The following is a 26,175-nucleotide window of genomic DNA, read 5'->3' as shown; positions in this document are numbered from 1 at the left end:
AGGTAGCATTTTAGGTCTGCTTAGGCATGCCTCTGGTGCGAATTCTGTTCCCAGTGTGTGATGGCTTCTAAGATACCTTGTTTTGGATCAATTTTAGGACAGCATCACATGTACTGTACCCTACTAACTTTAAGTTTTAGGAAATATATTAATAATATATATTTTAGGAAATAGTAGCAAAATTGATTGCAATAAAATGGTCAAATCACATTAAAAAAAATATATATATTTTTTTTGCACCAGTTTTATTCACTTAAACACAGTTGGTAATGTCTTAAATGAATGTAAACAGTTAAACAGGAGAAAATCAGATATGCATTGAGGCAGTTCACTTGTTTATTGAACAGAGCTATTGATAAGAATCCAGTAAACTAAACTGACCTAAACAATGCCAATAGGTAGATGTGCATCATCAGAAGAGACGGGAATCTTCATAGAAACCCTTTGCTAACACAGTTTTTCGTCTTCAGCTCTACAGCTCTGTTGAGTTCGGCCGTCGATGGCAGCTCGTTCACGAGCGGGTGGCGCCCAATCGATTCTACTGGTAAGCTCTCTGTGGGATTTCTTCTACTGCATGTGGAACTTCAATCATTTGAGCTCCTGCATTCTGTGCCTGATAAAAGAATAAAGCAAAGAACACGGACTGTTGTTCAATCCTGATGTGATCTTTCCCACTGTGTTCCACCACCAATGCTACCTCAAGGTTTTCATCCAAAGCTTAGAAGCTCTCTAACAAATGTTGTCATTGGACCTTGTACTGAGTCAGAGTCTGCATTTGCAATGTTGCAAATAATTTAGTCATTAACAAAGCTTATTCAACTTGATCAGGACGGCTAATAGATGTCTAGACTGTGGTGATTAAAGAGACCTGTTGAGAAATAAATTCTAAATTCGATTCGATTTTATGTTTATCCTTGGTCTCAAGTGGACAAGCTGAAATGAACTGAAAGGTATTTTGAGCATGGATCAATTGAGTTATTTATTTACTTATTTTCATACTCATTTTTATAAAGTATTGTAAACATATATTCAACTGAATCTTTGGTATTTGGTTAAAAAGTGATGACAGAAGTAAATAACAGCAACAATAAAAGAATATTATTATTATTATTATTATTATTATTATTATTATTATTATTATTATTATTATTATTATTATTGTTATTAATAATAACAATAATAATAATACTAATTATTATTATTATTATTATTAATACTATTATTATATTATTATTCCAAAGCAAAGTCATGTTAAATATGTTTTGTAATGTATGGCATTGATGAATGAATGAATTAAATTAAACTGCAGAATGGTTTAAAGCTGATTTTCATCTATTGAACTGTCACTATAGTCAGACAGAATTTTATTTTATTTATTTATTTAAACATTTATTTATTTATTTATTTTATTTAACAAAATAAATTCATATCACACATGCACTGTATTAAATATAGTAGCCTTTTCTAACTAAGACTATATATATATATATATATATATATATATATATATATATATATATATATATATATATATATATATATATATATATATATATATATATGAAGAATAATTGATTACACATTAAATGGTTGATTGAGTAAATGTTATTAAAAAGGTAAATGAATGCTTTTGTAAGATTGTGTCATCTTACATTCAGTTTAAACTCTCAACTGTTATGTCAGTTGTTTCTCTCAAATTCTAGTAATTTAGAACCAGGATTTTGTTTTGTGAGAACATTTTAGTGTGAGATTTTTGCATAAGCACCGTCAAAGTAGGACAGAGCGAAGACATCAGAGAGTCAGCCTGGAGTACCATTATTTTTAGGCTGGTAATGATCTATCCTCACAAGTTCCGCTCTATGAACTCTCACATATGGAGTCTTATTATCTGAAGTGAGATGAGACATATATCCCTTAAAAATGTGTAGCTATTGACTATGTGAAATTAGATTGTCCCTTTTGATGAGATACACCGCCATAGTCGCAGCCAGCATATGAGATTATTGAAGAAATGGAGCCTTGAATGGATGAAAAGGACTTTTGTATCTGTCAGTGCTTCAAAAGCAACTCTCAATTGATGTGGCTCGTTTCTGGCCTAATGCCTGCACAGATTTCAAGTCTTGGTGGAGCTGAATCGGTCAGAACTCCTTTACCTCTTTACCCAACTGATCTGAAATTGAAACCTAGTCAATTTTCTTTGAAACTGAATTGAACTGTTCTTGTGAGTAAGGGAGTAAGTAATAATCTTGGGTATGAATCAAGTAAAACTAGATTAGCACTGATATACATTATATGCCAGCATTGCCTGGTTATGCACTTCTCGTTTGCTATGGGCCAACTATACCAGAAAAATAATGTTATCTTTAGTAAATAAGCAATAATAAGCCTACATTGAATATACGTAAAGGGAGAGTGTTTGTACTGAAAAAGAATGAAGATCAATTTAAACGCACAATGCATGATTAGAGTTCATTTTTCTTAGGGGAAGCTATAAGATAATATACAGCTATGATTATAAAATCAATACCATGTATGTCCATTTATTTAATTATTTATTTGAGGAGCTGTGTAATAAGTGTTTTTTTTTTTTTTTTATACAGTCACCTCACATTAATTATCATTTTTGCTAAATAAACCTCGTCACTCTGTGCATTGCAGGTCAGTCTCAAAATACTGTGTGCAAAAGAGGTTTATTGAATCAGCCGCTCTGCCTTTAAAATTTTAAGGCTGATCCCAGAGCACACCAAGGGATGCTATATTTGTGAAAGCGTCAATACTTCCAATAAGTGTCATGATAAAGTCTTGAGATAGTCTGCTTCTACCTTTGTGTGTTCCTCTCCGGAGCAGCTCTGTCTGATTTTTCAGTCTGGAATAAATATTTCATGCAACAATGATTTTTTTTTTCCACATTAAAAAGAGTGAGAGAGCTGTGTGCGCTGCCTGTGGGTGTTCTTGGGAAGCAAATGAGAAGGGCTTACTTTTAATGATGTCAGGATATGCTCCTTGCTTCTGTCAGAAAGCACGGGTAGATGGAGATGGAAATGGAGACTTAACAGGATTGGGTGTTCTGATGGTACATTCTAGACTCAACCTGCATCGCTCCTTTGGGAGGCTAACATGGATCTTTTAGCCAACACAAAAAAAGCCAATGCCCTTATTTTGACCCATCTGTTGTTGTAGGGAAACACAAAGGATTTTCGTTTTCCAAAGCTCATTTTATAAAACCATGTTTTTTATTTCCTTTGGGCTCTCCAGGTCTAAACTGGGCCTTGATAAAGAGCCGGGCCTGATTCACCTTGAGACCAGCATCTCAGAAACCCGTAAGTCTGAATGGCGTCCCTGGACGTGCTTTGATTACATTTCAAGAAGTAATAATTCAGAAATGGCACAAGGCAACACTCAAAACAGGCTTCACTTTAGAATTAAAAACAGACAGTTCTGCACTAGAAAAGCTACATGTGTCAGTTCTACTGTATGTTATTTTGAGTGTTTTTTTTTTTTTTAAGTTAATATACAAGGACAATTAGTGAGGCTGGGTACAGTTCTAACTTTTTTTAAACGTACAGGCTACTAAAGATTTTCCTCTCATGGTTAAAGTAAAATATAAGTCTGTTGATGTTATAAGTACCATAGAATCGACCTTTATTGAGAAATATTAGATGGCAATTGTGGTTATGTAGTGAATAATAATAGTTTTAACTAAAAATAATAAATTAATCGCAAGTTACACATTGAATTAAATCTGAAATGTTGAAGTTTATAGACTTAAGTAGCATTTTTGTTTTATTTGCAATAAACTTAAAAATCTTTGGTGAGCTGTAACATGTAATACAGGAGAAATCAATAACAGTATTACTATTATCTCTCTACAGTCTGACTGTACCGTCATGTTTTTCTGCCGTTTGTCCTGTTGTTGTTGCAGAGGCTCTTTATGTCACATGCAAGCTTCAGAACTGCACAGATGCCAACAAGGGCAAACCTTTTCCTGGATACATTGACCCCAACTCCCTGGTGGTCCAAGATGAGTATGTGTTTGTTCAGGTGAGTTATTTACAGAGGGGAAACCTTTGACTAGTATGGCTGTAATCATTGTTTTTTTCATATGATTTTGCACATATATTTTTAATTCTTGTATCAATATACAAGCTCAGTTATACTTGAATTTATTATACCTAAGTGCATCCTTGAGTTTTAATTTAAGTGCAAACATGGTATCTTTTTTTTTTTTTTTTTTTGTCAAACCTTCAAAATGATTTCATGGGCAGGCTGTTCTCTTTTAAAAACACACACACACAACCAACAAGTTTATTTTAAAAATGGTTGAAATTCACTACGCAACTTTTTTTTCCCCCAGATTTTTGCCCATGTGTGAACAGGGTCTATGAGGTGCCCTAATTAAAGCACAGATAGAAACTAATCCTCCAGATCCAGTCCGTGTCAGGCATTTGGCACAGTTTCAGCTGCGATTCAATTATGATAACGTGATTGAATTGCGCTGATCATATCGCAATGCATAATGCTAACCCTAATATGTGACCAAAATCCCGGTAGAACTCAAAATGTTATTTCTTTCTAAAGCGTCTTAGTCCTGTCTATTTGTGATCCCTCCATTACCCAAGGTGTCAACCGGCGGTCGGCCAATCTACTACGTGTCATCCAGGCGAGATGTGTTTACACCCATGAAGCTTCCCAAATACACCCTTCCAAAGGTAGGGTAGCTCATTCACACTTGCTCGACACAAAGTCAGAATCTGCTACGCTGTGACAGAGTAAACAGTCATTTCTATTTCAGACCCAGATCACCGTGTCCCTCGATGTTAGCCTTTGAAGCTTTAAACCTTTACAAATTCTGATTTTTTTCTTGCCGGCATCTGGCAGGCTCTTACTTCTGAGTGAGTGAATTCGGGGACGCAGATGCTACCAAGGTCCCTCGCCTCTCACGATGCTGTGTTATTATTCAAAGCTTAAAATCTGCTGCGCTCACATGACAATTAAACATGTTTTATTCAATCAAGCTCTCGGCGCTCCTTTAAGCACACACCCAGTCTGGGGTAGATGAAATTCGCAAACTGCCAGCATGTGGTTTTGTTGCATTTGCCCAACTGACAAGCTCGATTTAGGCCTAATAAGAATATTTGCTGTACGCCGGAGCTGTGAGCAAACCAAGGCAGGTGAGAGTAGGGTCTGATACTGATTATTAATCGGATTCAGCTCAGTGGGGTGAAACCGCCACTGCTCTCCGGCTGTCCCCAGCCGTCCCGGTAAATACATTCATATTCAATCTCGCTTGATTAGAGGCAAAAATCACATTAAAGTTAAAGTCGTCCTCCTCTGATATATGCAAATGAGAAGGGTAAAGGTGTTTTGATGCTTGAATATTAAAAGCCACTTAAGTTTTAATAGTTCTGCCTCCTTTTTCTTTGTGATGATAGAAAAGACTGAACAGAGTTGTTAAATCATCTGAATGGCTCGGTTATGAACCGCACAGGAAATTCAGTCGGCTCATCAAGAGAATAAAAGGCAATTGAAGTTTAGAGACTTCCGTGGCAGTTTTATTGACAAAATGCACATTGTATCAATATTAAATACAGATATAGACAGCTAGATAAAGGGAAATTATTGTACAACAACAGTGACAATATCATATATTGTGAAATATTATTACAATTTAAGATAACAGTTTTTTTTTAAATGTCATTTATTTCTGTGACGCAAAACTGCATTTTCTGCATCATTACATCTTCAGTGTCACATGATCCTTCAGAAATATGCTGTTAATAATCTTATAATCTTATATGCTGTTTTGCAGTTTTTCTTTTTTTTTTCTTTTTACATAATTATTATCAAATAATGTCTTATACAAAACTGAAGTCATGCAGCTATACTGGTCCGCACCTAAGTGCATCAATCATAACCCACTATTATAAAACGCTCCTTGTCAGTTTTATAGACTTCTTTATTGACATGTTTATGCCAACATTTGGATAATGCCGGAGGCAGAATATTCTTTTGTCAAATAAATCACAGATCCGTCTCATGAAATATCTTTTCTATTTTTTCCCCAGGATCTGCATGTGATCAGTACAGATGAGAACCGGGTCGTGGCGGCAGTTCAAGAGTGGAACCAGAATGACACTTACAACCTGTACGTGTCAGAGGCCGGAGGCGTTTACTACACGCTGGCTTTGGAGAACGTCATGAGCAGTATGGGACCAGAGGGAAATGTCATGATAGATCTATATGAGGTACATCCCTCTACAACACAACAGTGTCATTTATTTTCCACACAGTGCTGAGACAATATCACTGCTTCATGTTCACATTTCTCTGGATATTAAAGCATGATCAAATTGAATGCACTAATTAATGCTAATTGGGTGTAGTCCTAATTGATTTAATAGCAGTGCTAATTAATTAAGGTATTCATTACATGACTATCAGTGGATTATTTAAACAAGGAACCCAGAATACTCTCTGTGCATCTAAATCTTTGGACACAGTGTTAAATGTTTTTTATGTATATATATTTTTACAATGTTATATTATTATGTTAAATAGATGGATGGATGGAACATGCTGATTTTAACCTCAGTCAATATTCATTATTTTGGTACACTATTATTAACAATGATTATTATCCATGTAAAAAAAAAAAAAAAATTTGGAAACTCTTTCTTTCTTTTCTTTTCTTTTTTCAGGATTCTTTGATGAATATAATGTCCAATGAGCAGCTTTTGTTTAAACAGAAATCTTTTGGAACATAATAAATGTCTTTACTGTCCTTTTTTGGTTAAAGTATTATTATTATATAATTAATATTTTATTACATATTTATTACTTAACTGCTGAATAGTAGTGTATACTTTTTTTACAAAAGTGTTTAGCAGCATCTGTTTTCAGTGTTGATAATAAGAAGAAATGTTTATCGGGCACCAAATCTGCATTTTAGAAGCATTTATGAAAGATCATGACGCTGAAGACTGTACACAATTAATGACTGTTGAAAATAAAAAAAAATTGGTCAACCAGTAAATGTCATAATAGAAAAAATAGTTTTTTTTTTTTTTTTTTTTTTCAAAATAAATGCAATGGTTATGATTATTATAAATTTAAAGGAAAACAAAAAGAAAGAAAATCACATTTTACTTAGATTTCAGAACACATATGGGTTTATAAATATATATATATATATATATATATATATATATATATATATATATATATATATATATATATATATATATATATATATATATATATATATTTAATTTTAATATATCCCGGTAAACACTTAATGTGTTTGTGTGTGTGTGTGTGTGTGTGTGTGTGGTGTTAAGACTACAAACAACTAAACAACTGGATTGGAATCTAAAAACGATTTTGCAGCCTGTCTGAACAAAAGTTAGTTTCCTGTCCCTGGTGTACTATTGACCTTCTCAGCATTTAACTCTGATCAATGTCTTTCCAAATACCTGAATGCAACAAGATACCTTACAATCTGAGAGCAGGCAGGGCTTTGGAGTGCTTTTAGTTCCCAATTTTTTATAGCACTACAAACTGGTCTGATAGCTCTGCCAAAGCTCTGACTGAAGCCAGCAAATTAGGGTTTGGGTGTAGACAGCTCATCTCTTGAAGAATACCCCAGATCTCTATTCATACACCTCTGGAAGGAACAGCGCATGCAGCCGTGCATTGCAACAGAGGCCAGCAGGTGTCAAGCTATCTCCTGATCAAATAATTAAACTGTTGATGATAGCAACCCCCATAAAATCACATTTGGCCCTCGGATAGGCTGAAGAGTCCAGTGACTTGATTGAGGTCGCCACCTCCGTGTAACATATGCTAAAATCTCAGCCGGTGGCTAGATTGAAATATTCGTCAATTATTGAATAGTCAGTGCCCTTCGAGGCCCATCTCTGTCTGCCTCTCCTCCTCTCTAGTGCTTCCTGGCCCTGAAGAGATGTCACTTCTGTTCAGGACAGACATGGATTACCTTCTCATTCCCTTACAAACTCCCATTCCACACCAATAGATAGACCAGGAACTGCTGTTCTGTATGTACGGAGCTTTTTATGTATTTTTTTTTCTCTCTCTTTTTTTTTTCTATAGGAGGAAAAGGTGTAACTTTAGGGATATGGTTATTAGTGATTTATCTCTTCATCATTATCTTTCTTTGTTTATGTTCCCATCCCTAGGTGGCAGGAATAAAAGGCATGTTCTTGGCTAATAAGAAGCTGAATAATGAGGTGAAGACATACATAACCTATAACAAAGGCCGTGACTGGAGGCTCCTGCAGGCTCCCTCGGCTGATCTCAGAGGAAACCGAATCCATTGTATGCTGGTGAGTGGACTTGTGGGAAAGGAAAAAGACATTCATAAATGAGCTTTATGAGGAGAGTGTATACTTTCACAATGGCAACTTACCAGATTTTAGCTTTTGAAGCATTAAACAAAGAGGGAAGTTTCTTCAGCTATAAGCATTTTAGTGTATGTCTCGGGGGTTGATTTTTATTAAATTATATTAAAATTATAATAATAATAATAATAATAATAATAATAATAATAATTATTATTATTATTATTATTTATTATTTTTTTCCCTTAAATTAATTGTACTTTCTTTCTAAAGAGACAACGGTGTCAAAGAGGAATATAGATGGAATATGAGAATGAACAAAAAGAAGAAAAATCTAATAATTAAACAAATGACCTATTTGTGAATAGCATATTTTAGTGTGTGTCTTTTCCAATCAAGCTGTTAATGTGTTAACTGATGTAAAAGGAACGAACCCTTTATTTTATTAAATACATCTTTATATATATATATATATATATATATATATATATATATATATATATATATATTAGGGGTGTAACGGTTCACAAAATTCACGGTTCGGTTCGATACGATACACTGATGTCACGGTTCGGTTCGGTTCGGTTCGATACGTTTTAGATACAGCAAAATGTAAAAACATCTCAACTTTTCAGAATGCCGCAAGCGCACCGCGGGTCATGTGACAAGAACCAACCAATCAGCTTCATCCTTTCCCGTAACAACGTAGAGAGCTCAGCCAAGATGAAGGAACAGCTGATCATAGTTGTATATGGATTGCAATTTTGAAATAAATTCAGTAGCAGAGCTACTGCAAGCGATTTTTAGAGCTGCAAATCCATTTATCCTTCGCTGAAATTTCCGCGTCTCATGGAGAGAGCACGTCATTGTTGCTTAGCAAAGACAGACGCCTCAGGAGAAAGACGCGCTTAGCGTTTTCCATGCGTTTTTAGGCACGATATGTGAACGGCCCCTAAGGCGCTCGCTCACTCAGCACGCGCTGAAGGCTCGTTGCAAAATGTCTAATGCATTTAACAGACCAGAAATATAAGATCCTAAAATAACCAACAGGTCTGGTGTTTGGGTTGGATTCCCTGTAAGCTATAGTGTCTAAATGCTGCAGGGATAGTTTGCTGCGTGCATGTTTCTCCTTTTTTTCGTCTTTTCCCAGATAGTACTGACGCATATATCCCAGATATTCCCGCTGGTTTTTTTTTTTTTTTTTTGTATTCCCGCTGGTGTACCCTGTCATGTTGCAGATGCGACATACCGTTGTTTATTTATCCACCACTCTCTTGCCATCACCATTATAGCTTAAAGGGAATCCAAAGTGCACCCAAACACCAGACCTGTTGGTTATTGGAGGATCTTCTCATTTCTAGTCTGTTAAACGCATTGGCTATTTTGCAACGAGCCTTCAGCGTGTACTGAGTGAGCGAGCGCCTGCTGAGTAGCCTAACATAAACATATAAGATGGTGTTTTTTTCTTCTTCGGGAGTGTCAGGGGCGTTGCCTGTTACGTTGTTTGGGTTATTGGGCTACCTTGTTGAACGCATATCATTATATTTCTTTCTCTCTCTTTTTTTTTTTTTTTCAAATATAATTAATTACTCCAACGAACCGTTCGGTATACATAATGCGTACCGCGTACCGAACCGAAAGCGTCGTACCGAACGGTTCAATACGAATACGCGTATCGTTACACCCCTAATATATATATATATATATATATATATATATATATATATATATATATACTTTTAGTTAAAATGATATAATGTACATCATTGAACGCTATATATACTTTGTTTATATATACTATGTTCTTTTTGGTGATGAAAGCTATAAAAAAATCATTAATTCAAATAAAATATAAAAGATTAAGCATTTTTGGCTTGAAAACTAACTGAAATTTAGTACACAATTGAGGTAAAAAATTACTGAAATAAAACATTAAATGCAAATGTCTAAAAAAAAAAAAAAACTGATGACAAATAGCACAAAACTAAATTTCTAATTAAATAAAAATAATAATAGTATTAATTAAAAAGCTCATTCAAAATATGCGATTCTGGACCAAAAATGCATTCATAAATTAAAATAATAATAATAATATGAAATATATAAAATTAGTTGCTAATAAATAAATAAGCTATCCATTGATGTATGGTTTGTTAGGATAGGACAATATTTGGCTGAGATAAATTTACATTTGAGATAAATCTATTTGAAAATGTTGGAATCTAAGGGTGCAAAAAATCTAAATATTGAGAAAATTGCCTTTAAAGTTGTCCAAATGAAGTTGCTGGAAATGCATATTACTAATCAGAAATTAGGTTTTGATATATTTATTGTAGGAAATGTACAAAATATCTTGATGGAATTTTTTTTTGGCATAAACAAAAAATACAATGTATTGTTGTCTATTACTGCAAATATACCTGTGCTAAGACTGTTATTTTGTGACATATCAATAAATACTATAACAATAATGTATAACTAGTACTTAAAGCATGCTCTTTGAGATGCATTGGAAATGTTCCTGTGATGTTCACAGTTGAACATGAAACTAATAAAGACAGGAAAACTTAGTTTTGAGAAAAACACTCATGTTTCACATGGTCATGCTTGATTTTTTTGGTATTTGAAAAAATTTTGCACAATGGCTCAATAATAATAATAAAAGTAATAAGTGGTAATATGCCAACAGAATGCACATTCCTGTAGACACAGGTGTTTGGATGAGGTCTACGTAATCAATGCTGCTAGTCATTTCAAATGACATGACGTATATTTCATTCTGTGGAGATATTTTCCATCTCCAGTGAATGGCCTCCACAAACCCCCAACCCCCCAAGTGCAAACAAAAATAATTACCCTTTGATAAACTCAACTAATTAATAGTCCCACTGCTGGCCTTGCCTTCACCATCCATTACAGAGCTATTTGTTTGAAAATGTCAAAGTTTTAATAAACCCCTAAACAACCCTTGCAACATGTGCTTACCATTGGCATTTCCAGACTTATAATGAGAATTGTGTCACTAAAGGTTATTCCAATCAAAATTAATGTTGGGATGGGAAAAAAAAAAGTCATAAGCCTTTGCTGTTATGGGATTTTTAAATGGGTTTTTATTCGAGCCCAATCACAATGACAGTTTAGTGGAGGCCACACACTGGGGGTCGTACCGATGTTGAGACCCTGCTTGATTGAGATGATTGTTTGTGTTGCTTCTAGCCGTACTGTTCCCTGCATCTCCACCTGCACGTATCTGCAAACCCATACACATCTGGAAACATAGCCAGCAGAGAGTCTGCCCCTGGAATCATAGTAGCATCAGGTGAGTTTGGGTAAAATGACTGATCCTGATAACAATATTCGTATCTTATTTGTATTCATACATAAAGTGCAAATATGCTCTACTCTCTAAAATTTTAAGGGTAGTAAGAAAAAAAAAAAAAAAAAACTCTTTACGCTGGTGAAAATAAGTTAGTGCATTGACATATAGTGACGAAAGTGACATGACATTCAGCCAAGTATGGTGACCCATACTCAAAATAAATGCTCTGCACTTAACCCATCCAAAGTGCACACACACAGCAGTGAACACACACACACACACACACTGTGAACACACACCGGGAGCAGTGTACCCGCACTCACAGCGACCCAGGTTCGAATCCCGCCTTAAGGTCCTTTGCTGATCCTGCTCCCCTCTTTCCACCCAATACTTTTCTGTCATCTCTCCACTTTACTCTCAATAACAAGCACACACAAAAAAAAAAAAACAAAAAAAAAAAAAACATAAATATAACTTTATACGCATCATGATCAATTTGCATCAAGAAAAGTGCTATACAAATAAAATTTAATTTAATTTAATGTTTTATATATATATATATATATATATATATATATATATATATATATATATATATATATATATATATACATAATTTCCTTTCACAAATAAAAATGAATTAATTTCTAAAAATAATAAATGAAAAAAATTGAAATATAATAAATATAATATAAATCTTATAAATCTAATATGTCGATTTGATGCTCAAAATTTATTTATTTATTGTTAAGCATTTTTTAAGTATTAATTACTTACAATAAATAAATGAAGAAATTAATAAAAGTCTGACTGTACCACCAAACCCCACCCCCCCCCCCCTTTTTTTTCTCATGTATATTTGCTTACCATTAAAGTATACTATTATCTGAAACAAGCACTTACAAATTTAATTTTTAAAATGTAATAGTATTATTAATATTACATAAATGTTTTCATCGTACTGTTTCATTAACAATACCTCTAGTAATTATATAAAACTGTGGTTACTTTACTTTCTTAATTTGGAACTGCCCTGTAAAAATGTGCCTGAAATGTTTCAGATTAAATCTTTAAAGAAGCATTTCAAAGTTGAAGACACATATTTAGAAAAAGATTAATAAACCTCAATACTCGAGGATTATTTGTATTTTTGCTTTGGATACAGACAGGTAGAACAATTGTCTAGATGACAGGTACTGGAAGAAGAAAATACTTTTTAAAGTGTGTAGCTCTTGTATTCTTCCTTAAATCCCTGACATCAATTCGTTTTTTTGTTTTGGAACTCCAAAGGCGAAACATATTTAAATTCCTTTCATCTTGAGCGCTTATGACACTGTTATTGTCGAAGATGTTCATTTTGCGCTCGTGGAGCACAGGCATCTGTATATGGACTATAAACAAGATTAGTGTCGTGCTAGCATAAACAAATGGAAATGCTAAGTGCTACTCTTGAGATTAGCGGCAGAGAGTCTTTAGAGCATTCTTATTATTCTCTCTCCGTCATCTTCTGTTTTCACAACCGACTAACTCTTCCACCACTTCAAACTTCAAATGTTTATTTTATAAGATTGAAAGCGCTTGTGACTTTTTCATTTTACTCCTTCAGGCTTGTGTCTTTCGTGACGCTCGCCGACTATATTGCCTCCGGATGCACGCAGATGAAATATAAATGTCTTGGCACTGTAACTATCTAGATAAGTAATCCTAGGAGGAGAGCGACTATTAGATATTAGGCTCTAAATTGACGTTTAGTTGATTGATTTGATGGCAGAAGGGTTGTAGAGAAGCCACAGACTTTCCTGAGTTGCTTAGCTTATTAGATAGAGAGGTTTTCTAGAACTCCTACTTACCTCACAGGGTCAGACTCTGATTTCATTACACATGATGCATTTGCTGCTGTAAAAAGCTATCTATCTATCTATCTATCTATCTATCTATCTATCTATCTATCTATCTATCTATCTATCTATCTATCTATCTATCTATCTATCTGACTATTTCTATCTATATATCTATCTATCTATCTATCTATCTATCTATTTTATACTGTTTATCCATCATCCAATCGATCCATCCATCTTCATGTCCATCCATCCGTTGATTTACTTTTCTGTCCATCCATCTTTGTCCATCCATCTTTCTGTTCATTCATTTGTTGATCTGTCCATCCTTCTTTCTGTCTGTCCATCCTTTTATCTGTCCATATATCTTTCTGTCTGTTCCATCCATCCATCCATCCCTCCCTCAAGTGCATGGATTTATCTTTTTATTGCATAAATATATTTTTTTATTTAATATCTTTAAAATATTTTTTGTATCTTATCCCGCTGGATACAAATCAATCTTTCTGTCCATCCATCCATTGATTTGTCGATCTATTTTTCTGTCCATCCAGCAATCCATCCATCTTTCTGTACATCCATTCATCCATCCAACCATCTTTCTGTCCGCCAATCATTTTATCCCTTAAATGCATATCTTTTCATTGCATCAATTATCATAATTGAACAAAATCCATTTATCTTTCTGTCCATCCATCAATTTGATTTGTCCTTCTATCTTTTCATCCATCCATCCATCTTTCTGTCCATCCATCCATTAATTTATGTTTCTGTCAATTCATCTATCCGTCTTTAAGTCTTTCCATTCATCCATCCATATTTCTATACATCCACCTTTCTGTCCATCATCCATTGATCTGTCCATCAATATTTCTGTCCATCCATTAATCCATTCAACCATCTTTGTTAATTTACCATCCATTCATCCATTCATCCATTCATCTATCCATCTATCCATCCATTTATCTATCCCTTGAATGCATGAATCTTTTCATCACCTCATTTGAATGTTTCTCATTCAAACTTGTTTTCTTTTCTTTTATCCTGCAGTACACAATGGAACAAAACCAAGTTACATAATAGTTATTCTGTCACAGAATACTGCACACACTATAGCATTATGGGAAAAAGGGAAAGAGAGTATATGATATTCTGTAGCTACCCTTGCATTTTACAGTCCAAAAACATTTATTTTCTAATCTTCAAACTAATCTAGTCATCATTAATAATCACAAACTAATGATAAAATGTAGTCATTGTGGGTAAATGAATGATTAAGAGAAATACAAATCGTGACGAAATCTATAAAACACTTGCCAGCATTTGGAATGATCATTTGGCACAATCCACTCAATCTTCATATTCATATAGCTTTAGTTATCTACTCTTGATCTGCTTCTGTAAGCATGACTGTAATTGTTCTGCTCTTCTCTCCATAGGTTCAATCGGCGCAGAGTTAACGAGCAGCAACGTTAGCATGTTCATCACATCCGACGCTGGAAACACGTGGCGGCAGGTGACTCTGACCATGGGGTGTTCAGCCAGATGAGGGTGGACAGTAATTTCAGCACTGATGCTTATCTTTAAGCGGATAAATCCATGTGCCGCATTTCAAAGCCAATAATCAAATGACACCTTCAGAGAAAACTAAATTCAATGACATATATGATGCCCGTGGGTGCATGTTTGATGATGCGATGTAAATTTATGGGGCCAGCTGTCTAATTAAAATTGGAGAGCTCAAATAATTAAGAGAAAATTAATGTGGCAAAAAGTTAAAGCATGCACGGGTAGGGCACGGGTTTGATGTCATATTTCTTGTCAGTAAGAATTACAATCACTGGGATTTGAGAAATAGCATCATTTCAAGGACAGCAGACCTGTGGTTGTCAGCTTTCATCTAATCAAATTGAAAGCCCTCCCAAGAAGAGTAAGGATATGAAATATTGTCATAACTCATCCAATCTGACATTATGAATGAAAATAACACGAGAACATATGTAATAATGCCCTGAGACACATATGAGCAGGAGTACATAATGTGAAGGTTTTTTTTTTCTTTAAACTTTGGCACTCAACCACCAAATATATTTTTCAGAAATAAGCAGTCCTTATTTATCATAGATTTATGTCGATCAAAGCACCCAGGGTCATATGCATTTCTTGGTTATAATGACTCTAGCGGAGCTTGTAGCTCGGTTGATCCAACTTTTCCAGTGTGTTCACAGCCAAAGGAAAACAAAACAGACCCCACACAGTATCCCGCTAACATAAACACTAGCCTCGTAATCATTAGCCCATGAAGTACTTAAGCCAATCAGATGGTGTTTTCCTCCACTTTAACAGACTTGTGTATGCTAAACGTTTGAAGCCCCAAGGCTGAAATTCAACAGGAATTCATGTCAGCAAGAATTCACAGCACCTACAGTGCAGTTATCAGAGCTCTGGGGCAAACAAATGGAAACTGCTAATTAGGGCCTCAATTTTCAGTTCAACTTTGCAGTAGGTCAACCTACTGTTGTATCAGGCTGGATTTTCCACTGTAAGGCAATTACTTGTTTCATACATGTTTGCAACTTATAGCGAATATGTAATGATGAATAGAGGGGCCACTGCTTTTAGAGTTTTTTTATTATTCTTATTCTTATTCTTATTATTATTTAGTTCTATATATATATATAAAATTATGCTTGTGTTCACTCTTATAAGAAAAGGTACAAAAGCTGTCACTGGGGCAATACCCTTTTAAAAGGTACACTTTTGCACCATGTTTATCTCTAAAGAATGCAAAATAGTAACTTAAGGTACATATTAGTACCTAAAATGAACATTTTAGTACCTAATGGTGCAATTTACTGTAGTACCCTTTAGAAAAGGTACTGTCACAGTTTGTACATTTTCTTCTTTGCTTTTGTATTTTTTATTTTTATTTTTTTTTTCTGAGTGTGGTCTAATTTATGGAAGTATTTTACTGAAAAGCACAACAGACTTAATTGTAAATTGATTACACAACAACAAAGAATATAAACAGGACAGAATCAAACTGGATGGAAATAAAGGGTTAAAATTTGCTTTTGAATTAGCTGACAGGTTGATTAACGTGTATTAAGTTTATATAATTTTATCAAATAGGATAAAATGCTTTAAAATTGGGCTGTCAAATCGATAAATTGCAATTAATCACATCCAAAATAAATGTTTGTGTTTACATAATATGTGTGAGTACTGTGTACATCTATATGTATATATCATCAATCATTTTAGATATTATTTTAGAGGGAAAACAACAGCACACGCATCAGTGAGTATTTGCAATTTAATAAATTCATTGAAATTTTACTATTGATATTAGTCAATAGTTTGTCTCATTTAAAAATAAGGCTGTCAAATCAATTATTCAAGATTAATTCCATACAAAATAATGTAATATAATATATTGAATATAAATCAAACACACACACACACACATAAATTCACTAAATTGTGATAAAAGGAAATTAAATATCGTTATGTTTTATACTTTATGCAGTATTTTAATACAGTATATAATGAGAATACCAAAATGAATGGAGCAGCACATAATTAATACATTCTTTGTCTATTCCAGATATTTGATGAAGAGTACAGTGTGCTGTATCTGGATCAAGGCGGAGCTTTAGTGGCAATTAGACACACCCCTCTTCCCATCAGGCACCTCTGGTAATCCTACACCAAATCATTACTAATATTCAACGCGTGTGTTCGTAAAACATGAGTCAATGCAATCGCACCGAGCTGACTCACATAATCACGGGGAGTGTGAACATTCTCATTAAACCCAGTAGACTGTGTAATACTTTTGTCTAGTAATCTAGATTAAATGTCGTAAAGGTGCAGTAAAGTCCTGTTTGAATTATTTGCCAGCTGTGTGTAGAAATGCAATCTTTTCTACATGACTTTTCTACACTGTAGTTTCAGCTGTGTGCAACTGGTTTCTATACAGGTTGAGCTTTGATGAGGGGAGGGTGTGGAACAAATACAGCTTCACTTCATCCCCACTGTTCGTGGACGGTGTCTTGGGCGAACCGGGCGAGGAAACGCTTATAATGACGTAAGTATGAAGAATATTCATTAGTAATACATTTTGCTTGTTCTGGAATGAGAAAATGGTGCTTGATGAAATATGGTTTATGTGATGAACACTGTAAACCCTGAATGTCATCAAAGAATCTGAGTAAATTCAAAGTAGTGCTGGCATTGTCACTTTTTCCCTAACTGACATGATTTGTTCTGTTACTGTATGGAAGCCCGTTTACGCCAAAAAGAAAAATTCACAATCGCGATGAAAAAATATGAATATTTTCTCTGAACTGTGAGTTTATTTCTCACAATTTTGGCTTAATAACTCGCAGTGTGGGTTAAAAATTCACAAGTGTGATATAAACTCACAATTCTGAGAAATAACTAATTGTGAGAAATAAAGTCAGAATTGCGAGATAAACTTTGTTCACAGAATTTCAATCTCACAGTTGTGACTTTTTTTCTCATAATTGCAATTTTATCTCGCAGTGACTTTTGTTTTCTCCGAATTGTGAGTTTATTTGTATCTTGCAATTCTGGCTTTATAACCCACAATTGTTCATTTATATCACACATTTCTGCGAGAAAAAAAAAAAGTCAAAATTGTGTTTATATCTTACAGTTCTGATTACATAGCCCACAACTGTTAATTTATATCATGCATTTCTCAAAAAAAAAGTCAGAATTGTGAGATAAAAAAGTCAGAACTGTGATAATCGTGAAAAAAAAAAGACTTTTGTTTTATTTATTTTTTTATTCAGTGGCAGAAATGGGCTTCCATAGTTATTACCCTCTATAGGACTAAACAGCTTTGTTAGACATGCATATTAGTACCATTTTATCTAGCTCGAAAACAATGTATAGACTGCTTCATTAGGTAAACCTTCCTAGACCCCGGTTGTTCTGGCATTGCCCTCAGAACAACCTTAATTTTTTTTGTGCCATAGCAGCCAGCAAATTGTTGGAAACAATCTTTAGAGATTTTGGTCCATATTGACATCATAGTATCAGACAGTTGCTTCAGATTTTCTGGTTGCAAATCCACATCACAAAGGTGCTCTATTGGATTGAGATCTGGAGGTCATTTGAATGTGGTGAACTCACAGTCACCTTTCTTTCCCATTCTGATATTCGGTTTGCACTTCAGTAGAACATCTTGACCATGTCTACATGCAAAAATGCGTTGAATTGCTGCTATGTGATTAACTGATTTGATATCTGTATTAAAAGTATGTTGTATAACTAAACTTTTTATTAAATGTTATACTTTAAACTTTATATCTTGTAATTATGATTTTAAATTTCTACTTTATTTTTCATAGTTGTGACTTTATGTTACAGTGAAAAATCTCTCATAATTACAGGTTTCATATGATTAAATGGTAATTGTGGGAAAAAAAAATGTAAGAATAAAATGCTCAGTGATTTGCTTGGTGATAAAAATAAAGCAATTAATGATAAAGCAAATGGTTTATTTTGAAACCTTCCTGTAATGACTCACCTATTTGAAAAGGCAAATCATTAAGACCATGCCAGTTCTGATTTGGCATCATCCCGAATCCAGCACAACCTCAAATTATTTTGAGAAGTATTTCATGAAGTTTGCCTTTTGTAGGATATTCCTAGATACTTTCTGCTCTCTTTCTGACAGGCCCTAAAAGTGTCACACTGTTCTTGAGTGTCAGACTTTCTCAATGTGAGTTTCAGACTTTTTGTTGACAGTTTGACGCAGGTTTCCACTGATGTGGTTTGACTTGGATAACATTGCTAAGCATTTCCTCTTCCTGTCCGCTCTACATCTTTCTAATCATTAGAGTCAGTGTGCTCTCGATATGCCACTGCTCGCCAGACATACAGCGGCTGACGTTGTGCCTTTGTTTGCAGGATCTTCGGTCACGTCAGTCACCGCTCAGAATGGCAGCTGGTAAAGATAGACTTCAGGTCTATCTTTAACAGAAGATGCATCGAGTCTGACTATGTGCAGTGGGATTTACATGACCAGGTGAGAAATGATTTTAGTATTTTAGCATTTGGTTCCCCAATCTGAATATTTGCCCAAATCATTTTTTCAAACACATACACATTTGATAGAACAAAAACAAATAAATAAATATGACCCAATGAATAGAAAGGTCAGAAAACTAGTTTTCATGTTGAGTTGAGTTCAAAATTGTGAACTGTAATTTGTCTCTGTCACCAACAACAAACAAGTTCACTCTTTGTCAGTCATTTTGAGTTATGTTGTGATGTCTTTAACTGAAAGAGCAAATCACGAACGGCTTGCGTCTTTTTAAAGATGTCGTTCCATCTATGCCCCCCTTGGTTGTGGTCGTTACCTGTCTTCTGAGGATGAACATAGTCGTTGTCTTCAGTGTCTGGGCATCTAACATGCAGAAAGTGCATTCATTGATGACTCATGTACCTTTTGTGGGCGAACGAGCATGGCATCGTTGCGATCTCCCTCTTTTCTAAAAAGAGAGGCACCCGCTGCTGCTACCCATCCCGGTCTCTCTGGCTCCCCGGTCTCTCTCCCAAGTGAATCCTCAATGTCGTCATGACATAACGTCTCCGTGTCCTCCACCAGGGAAGGAGGGTTACGTACGTAACCGAGACGTTGTTAGCTTTGATTAAAAATCTGAAATAAATTGCTCCAAGTTCCCTCGGGCTCCTCTGTAAAACAAATCTCCCCCTCGCCCCATAGGGCGGCAGTGGCTCAGTGGTTCATGTAGGTTGTCTACAAACTGGAAGGTTGGTGGTTCAATCCACCTGACCAAGTGTCGAGGTGTCCTTGAGCAAGACCCCTAACCCCAGCTGCTCCATGCCATGTGGTCTGTTGAAAGCACTATATAAATACAGTCCATTTACCATCTTAATGCATCACTGTCCTCAACTCAGCTTCTATACTGCATCTCAAGCCTTAAAATTAAAAGAGGCCAGTATAGTCTCGGTCAGATACCTTTCTGCTTTGTCTGATCTTTCCAGCATAATAAACTCTCCACTGAGGCCTGATGCTTTAGATTGCACTAAAGAGTGTTCTGCATTGGCTTTCTGTTTTTTTTTTACAATATTTTTTACTAACCGGTCCTGACACTCTTTCCCAGGGTCCGCTGCTGAGACTATATTTGAACAGAATAATATATATCCCAGAAGCCACGCCAGAAGCCAAGTGTCCTCTCACAGGAGTATAATAGATGTACCTTTATTAGTTGTAAGGACATGGCAGTAGACTGTCCTACTTTAACCTGAAGCCTTGTAGTGCTTTCTATTTCTGTGACAAACTCTGAGAAGCTAAGGCAGACTTGAAGACAACAGAAGTCGACAGAAGACAGAATGATATCAAAGTTTGGATGGTTAAAAGTCAGCTTTTGGGCTGTAGACTACAGTACTATGCTGATGAGATCAAGCCAGTGAAAAAAAATAAAATAAAACATATTGTGAGAGGCCTGAAATCTTTGACAAAATGAACCCCACAGAGTTCAGGTGTGAGATATGAAATATGGAACGACCAAGTACAATGAGCGGAAACAGTTTTTCCTCACTCTTTCCTATTTTCTCTCTTCTTCTTTCAAGTCTCTGGAAATTTCCAGTCATTTTTTGTAAATTCAGTGTGATGCACACATGCTTCATTGTTATGAATTATGTGAGAACTAAAATAAACCTGAACGAAAACACCACATGCCAACTTTATTGTAGAAAACATATGTGTGTGTGTATGCATGCATCTATGTTTATGTTGAAATCCTGCTTATAGGGTGACCGCTGCCTCATGGGAGTCAAAAGAGTCTACCGAAAGCTAAAGCCCATAGCCAGGTGTGTTATGGGTAAAACCTACTCTGTCACGATGATATCCGAGCCATGTGACTGCACTGAGTCAGACTTTGAGTGGTAAGTAAACAAGCATTGTTCTTTAAAGATTCCCAATCTGTTGTAAAACAGACCACTTTAACACTGTGATATGTCAATGTGAAAAACCGCAGCAAATTATTATTATTATTATTATTATTATTATTATTATTATTATTATTATTATTATTATTATTATTATTATTATTATTTATTCTAATTAAATAATTTTACCAATCAAAAGTTTGGGGCCAGTAACAATTTAATTTAATTTAATTTAATTTAATTTAATTTAATTTAATTTAATTTAATTTAATTTAATTTAATTTTCAAGGAGGATACATTTTAATTCAGCAAAATTGCATTTAATCAAAAGTGACATTAAAAAGGCATTTATAATGTTATATTTTAATTTAAAATAAATGCTTTACTTTTACATTTACTTTCTATTCATTAAATAATTATATATATATATATATATATATATATATATATATATATATATATATATATATATATATATACAGAAAATAGAAAATTAGAATGATTTCTGAAGGATCATGACTGGGATATATTAAATTTAAATATATATTAAAAAAGAAAACCCTTTTAAATTGTAATATTAATAATTTAATTGTATTAATAGTACAGTTTTTTCTCTCTCTCTCTCTCTCTCTCTCTCTCTCTCTATGTATTTTTGATCACATAAATGCAGCCTTGGTGAACAAGAGACTTCTTTCAAAAAAAACAACAACAAAAAAAGTTACAAATCGAACTCAACTTTTTAGTGCATGTCAACAGTTGTCTCAAAATAAATTTTTGAAGAAGTATCTGTGAGTTGATATCTTTATGAAATAAGTCTCTCTATCTATAAGTCGTGGCTAGTCCTCACTACAAGATCAGCATTTTCACACGAGTTGCAGTTATTTTCTTAAAGAAGATCTTTGCTATGTGGAAACTAGTCAAGCTGTGTGAAGACAGCTAAATTGAGACAGACATGTTACTTCTTAAAAATCACAGTTCCTCAATAATACTGTTGTCTCCGTCTGTCAACCACCCTGTCTTCTGTAGTATTTCACGCCCCACGCTTTGTTGCTTAAACCCTCCATCTGTATTCCTAACAGTCTTTGCTCATCATGTAAATGTGGCCTCTCTCCTCATTTCCCCCTGAATTATCAAAGTTATTAATGTCACTGTTCTGGAAAGTTCCAAATTTGCAGGCCCCTCGGGGCCATACAGAACAAAGTGTGAAAGTTGTTAATCAGGGAGTGAAATGCTGTGCGTTTACCAACACAAGCTGGCTACATCTGTGTAGCTTGTCATGGTAATTAGTGTCATTTGTTTTCTTGATTGGGGTGCTGCGTTGCATTGTAGGACAAACAACTTTGGCTTCTGTTGTCTGACAGTTAAGTCTAAAAATAAATAAATTAATATAAAAGTGGATGCCGAAAGTATTTTTATGCTGACAAAGATGTCCATGTATTAGAATACATAGATATTTCTTTCTCTGGGATATTTGTTAAATGTTAACATGAAAGAGAAATGCTAGCACTTTAACTGCAGGCTGCTATACAATTTTTATAAATTGTTAGAAATTAAATGTTATATAACTGCAAAGAAAAAAAAAGCTTTAAAGCATGTAACAAGCATTATTATTAAGGAGTAAAATGTCTTGTTAAAGACTTTTCTTGACTTGTCAGTAAGAAAAAAAGATTGAATACATACTATACACTATAATGTCAGTGGCTTTTGCTTTAAATACATATTATTCATGACAGCTATAATTATTTCCATATAAAAAAAATTGAGAATTATTAATGTTAATCACAGAGAGAAAAATTGTCATTTTGACTTCAATATAAGGCTTCAATAATGTAATAATAATAATTTGACTTCAATATAATAAAGGCTATCTCTATGTAATTCAACCAACCATAAACTAAAAAAAAAAAAAAAAGCAGTAGGATTTACTTGAAAACTCAGAAATTGAAAAGATAATGCAATTAGCACACTGAATTAAGCATGGCATTTTGAAGCAGGGAAAATCATGTCTGTTCTCACCGGGTTTTTTTTTTTTTTTTTAACAGTGATTATGGCTTCGAGAGAAGGGCTGATGGGAAATGTACTCCAGCATTCTGGTTCCTGCCCTCCTCCATGTCTCGGACCTGTACTACAGAACACACATTCCTCAACAGCACTGGGTGAGATCTCATTTGACGCATGCATCTATCCATTAAAGTGATGACTCATTTAAAATGTTGTATGTGTTTTCACTGTCGCAGATAAGTAGGCTAGTGCATTTCAATGTTGTCAACTGATTGTTTTGTATTGGAGCTTCAGAACTGGTTTGTAAATGTGATTTTTGAATGTATGTTCAGGTACAGAAAGGTGGTGTCTAATAACTGCACCGGTGGAGTGATGGAGAAGTACACAGCTCGTAGGCAGCTGTGCCCTAGCCAGGCCCCTCGGGGCCTTCACTTAGTGACCAGCGAAGGGAAGCTAACGGCTTCTGTTGCCAGCAACGTCACCTTTCTCGTCTTCCTGGAGGAGGTATAGAAAGATTCAGTGTTTCCTGCACTGCCTATAGGTGACATATTCATACATTATCTTTCAGGGAATGTGAGTTTGCATTCTGAGCAGATAAAAACAACTGCAAAATAATAGCTAGAAAACACATCTTTCCCAATGACTGCTAACAGTCATTAGCTATGTTTCCATTATCCCATTGTATGCACATTTTAAAGTATCGCATCAGAAACATGTGATGGAAATGGCAAATTTAGAAAAAAAATCCCTTAATTTACAAAAAAGTTGTTACGCTCGCTAGATGTGGTTTTTAACTTGTGCAAAAAGGGTTAATTCAAGATTCTTATTTGTCACATACATGCTTATAAAGAGAATATATATAACCAGCAGTGAAATGTGAGTAATGCAATTAATCTAATGTGATTAATGAGAGATGTTAATGCATTTTGTTCATTCAGTTCTCTGACTTGTTAAATGGAAACGGTGCTAATTTGAAAATGTTTTATGCCATGTTTCCAATTTTGTGCACAAGTTAAATTCGCAACTTTAGAACAAAACCCATCTATTGTGACCAGTGTATTCAGTCACAAACAAACAACTCCAGTAATGCTTTGTTTTAAGAACCAATTATCACTATTGACAAGTAGTGTATTAGCATGCATTTTACTAGCATATTGGCTGTTTATTAATACAAAGAACATATTAAAGGACCAGTTCACTTCCAGAATAAAAAAAATCCTGATAATTTACTCACCTCCATATCATCCAAGATGTTCATGTCTTTCTTTCTTCAGTCGAACAGAAATTAAGGTTTTTGAGGAAAACATTCCAGGATTTTTCTCCATATAGTGGACTTCAATGGGAGCAAACAGGTTGAAGGTTCAAATTCAAATTCAAATTCAAACACAATCCCAGACAATGAATAAGGGTCTTTTCTAGTGAAACCATTGACATTTTACTAAAAAAAGTAATCCTTGTTAACCACAAATGCTCATCTTGATTTAGCACTGAGATGCATGTCCACAACTTAAATTAAAAATTTAATTAAATTAAAATTAAATGTATGCATTTAGCAGACGCTTTTATCCAAAGCAACTTACAGTGCATTCAGGCTATCAATTTTTACCTATCATGTGTTCCCGGGGAATCGAACCCCCAACCTCGCACTTGATATCACAATGCTCTACCAATTGAGCTACAGGAACACTTATGTAAACTTATGTATGTAAACTTCATACATTAACCACGCTGGAAATGAATGACTAAACTGTAAAAACTACCTTACTTACTATTAATAACCAGAAAATTACGAGTTAATTGAGGCAAAAGTCATAGTTAGTCATAGTGAGAACTGGTTATAGTGAGAACTAAAGTGTGACCTTAACAATTTATCCATAGTACCTACTGCTATATCCCAAAGTACAGAGATAACCATCATCCACCATAAATCGGGCATTATAAGCTTGAGCTTTTTAGAAATATTGCCGGTTCCACTTTATATTAGGTGGCCTTAACTACTATGTACTTACATAAAAAATAAATACAATGTACTTACTGTGTTCATATTGTATTGTAAAAGACTTTTGCTGCTATTGAGTTGGGATAGGGTTAAGGTTAGGGAGAGGGTTAGAGGTATGGGTAAGTTTAAGGGTGGGTTAAGGTGTAATTATAAATGTAATTAAAGAAATTAAATACAGATGTAATTACATGTAGTTTTTATATATATATATATATAAGTACAATGTAAAAACATGTATGTACACAATAAGTACATTGTACTAAATTATTAATTAAAATGTAAGTACATAGTAGTTAAGGCCACTTAATATAAAGTGGGTCCATATTGCCTGTACAAGAGCAGTGTTTTCCAATGGTAGATCAGCGGTCTGGGACAGACGAGGCATCTTCCAAAGCAGATGAACTGACAGCTGAATGAATCGTACACAGAGCTCTGCCAGTACCGTAGTCAGGAACAGTTTTGCTTTCTGCCTAAAAAAAAAGTGGAAATATTCTAAGATATTACAGGTGGTTCTTTGAATGAAGAACATTTGTTCACCAGCCTGGTTGTGTGCGTGTGTGTGTGTGTTTTATATTTCTTTTGACCAAGACTCAATGATGTTTTATGTTATTACCCTTTTTTCCCCAGGGTGATGGATCGAAAACCAGCATCACAGTGGATTTCGGCGATGGAAATGCTTTCACCTACTCCAACGTGAGCTCTATCGAGGAT

General features: G+C 34.6%; 1 protein-coding gene across 1 annotated transcript; it reads left to right on the top strand.

Annotated features, from left to right (window-relative positions):
• Positions 1 to 26: 26 nt before the first annotated feature.
• On the top strand, positions 27 to 26,175 carry LOC127948430 (VPS10 domain-containing receptor SorCS1-like; the record flags this gene model as incomplete). Its single annotated transcript, XM_052544862.1, has 16 exons — positions 27 to 35; positions 471 to 544; positions 3,256 to 3,320; positions 3,923 to 4,041; positions 4,620 to 4,709; positions 6,066 to 6,245; positions 8,196 to 8,342; positions 11,574 to 11,676; positions 14,957 to 15,033; positions 17,125 to 17,216; positions 17,500 to 17,607; positions 19,461 to 19,578; positions 21,328 to 21,461; positions 23,507 to 23,620; positions 23,798 to 23,969; positions 26,092 to 26,175. Coding segments are annotated over exons 1-16 (1,686 nt in total), but the record flags the coding sequence as incomplete, so codon positions are not given.

Source organism: Carassius gibelio, chromosome B1 (assembly GCF_023724105.1).
Source record: "Carassius gibelio isolate Cgi1373 ecotype wild population from Czech Republic chromosome B1, carGib1.2-hapl.c, whole genome shotgun sequence".
Taxonomy (NCBI): Eukaryota; Metazoa; Chordata; class Actinopteri; order Cypriniformes; family Cyprinidae; genus Carassius; species Carassius gibelio.
Note: the sequence above shows the minus strand (reverse complement) of the source record. Positions and strands in the feature narration are given on the sequence as shown.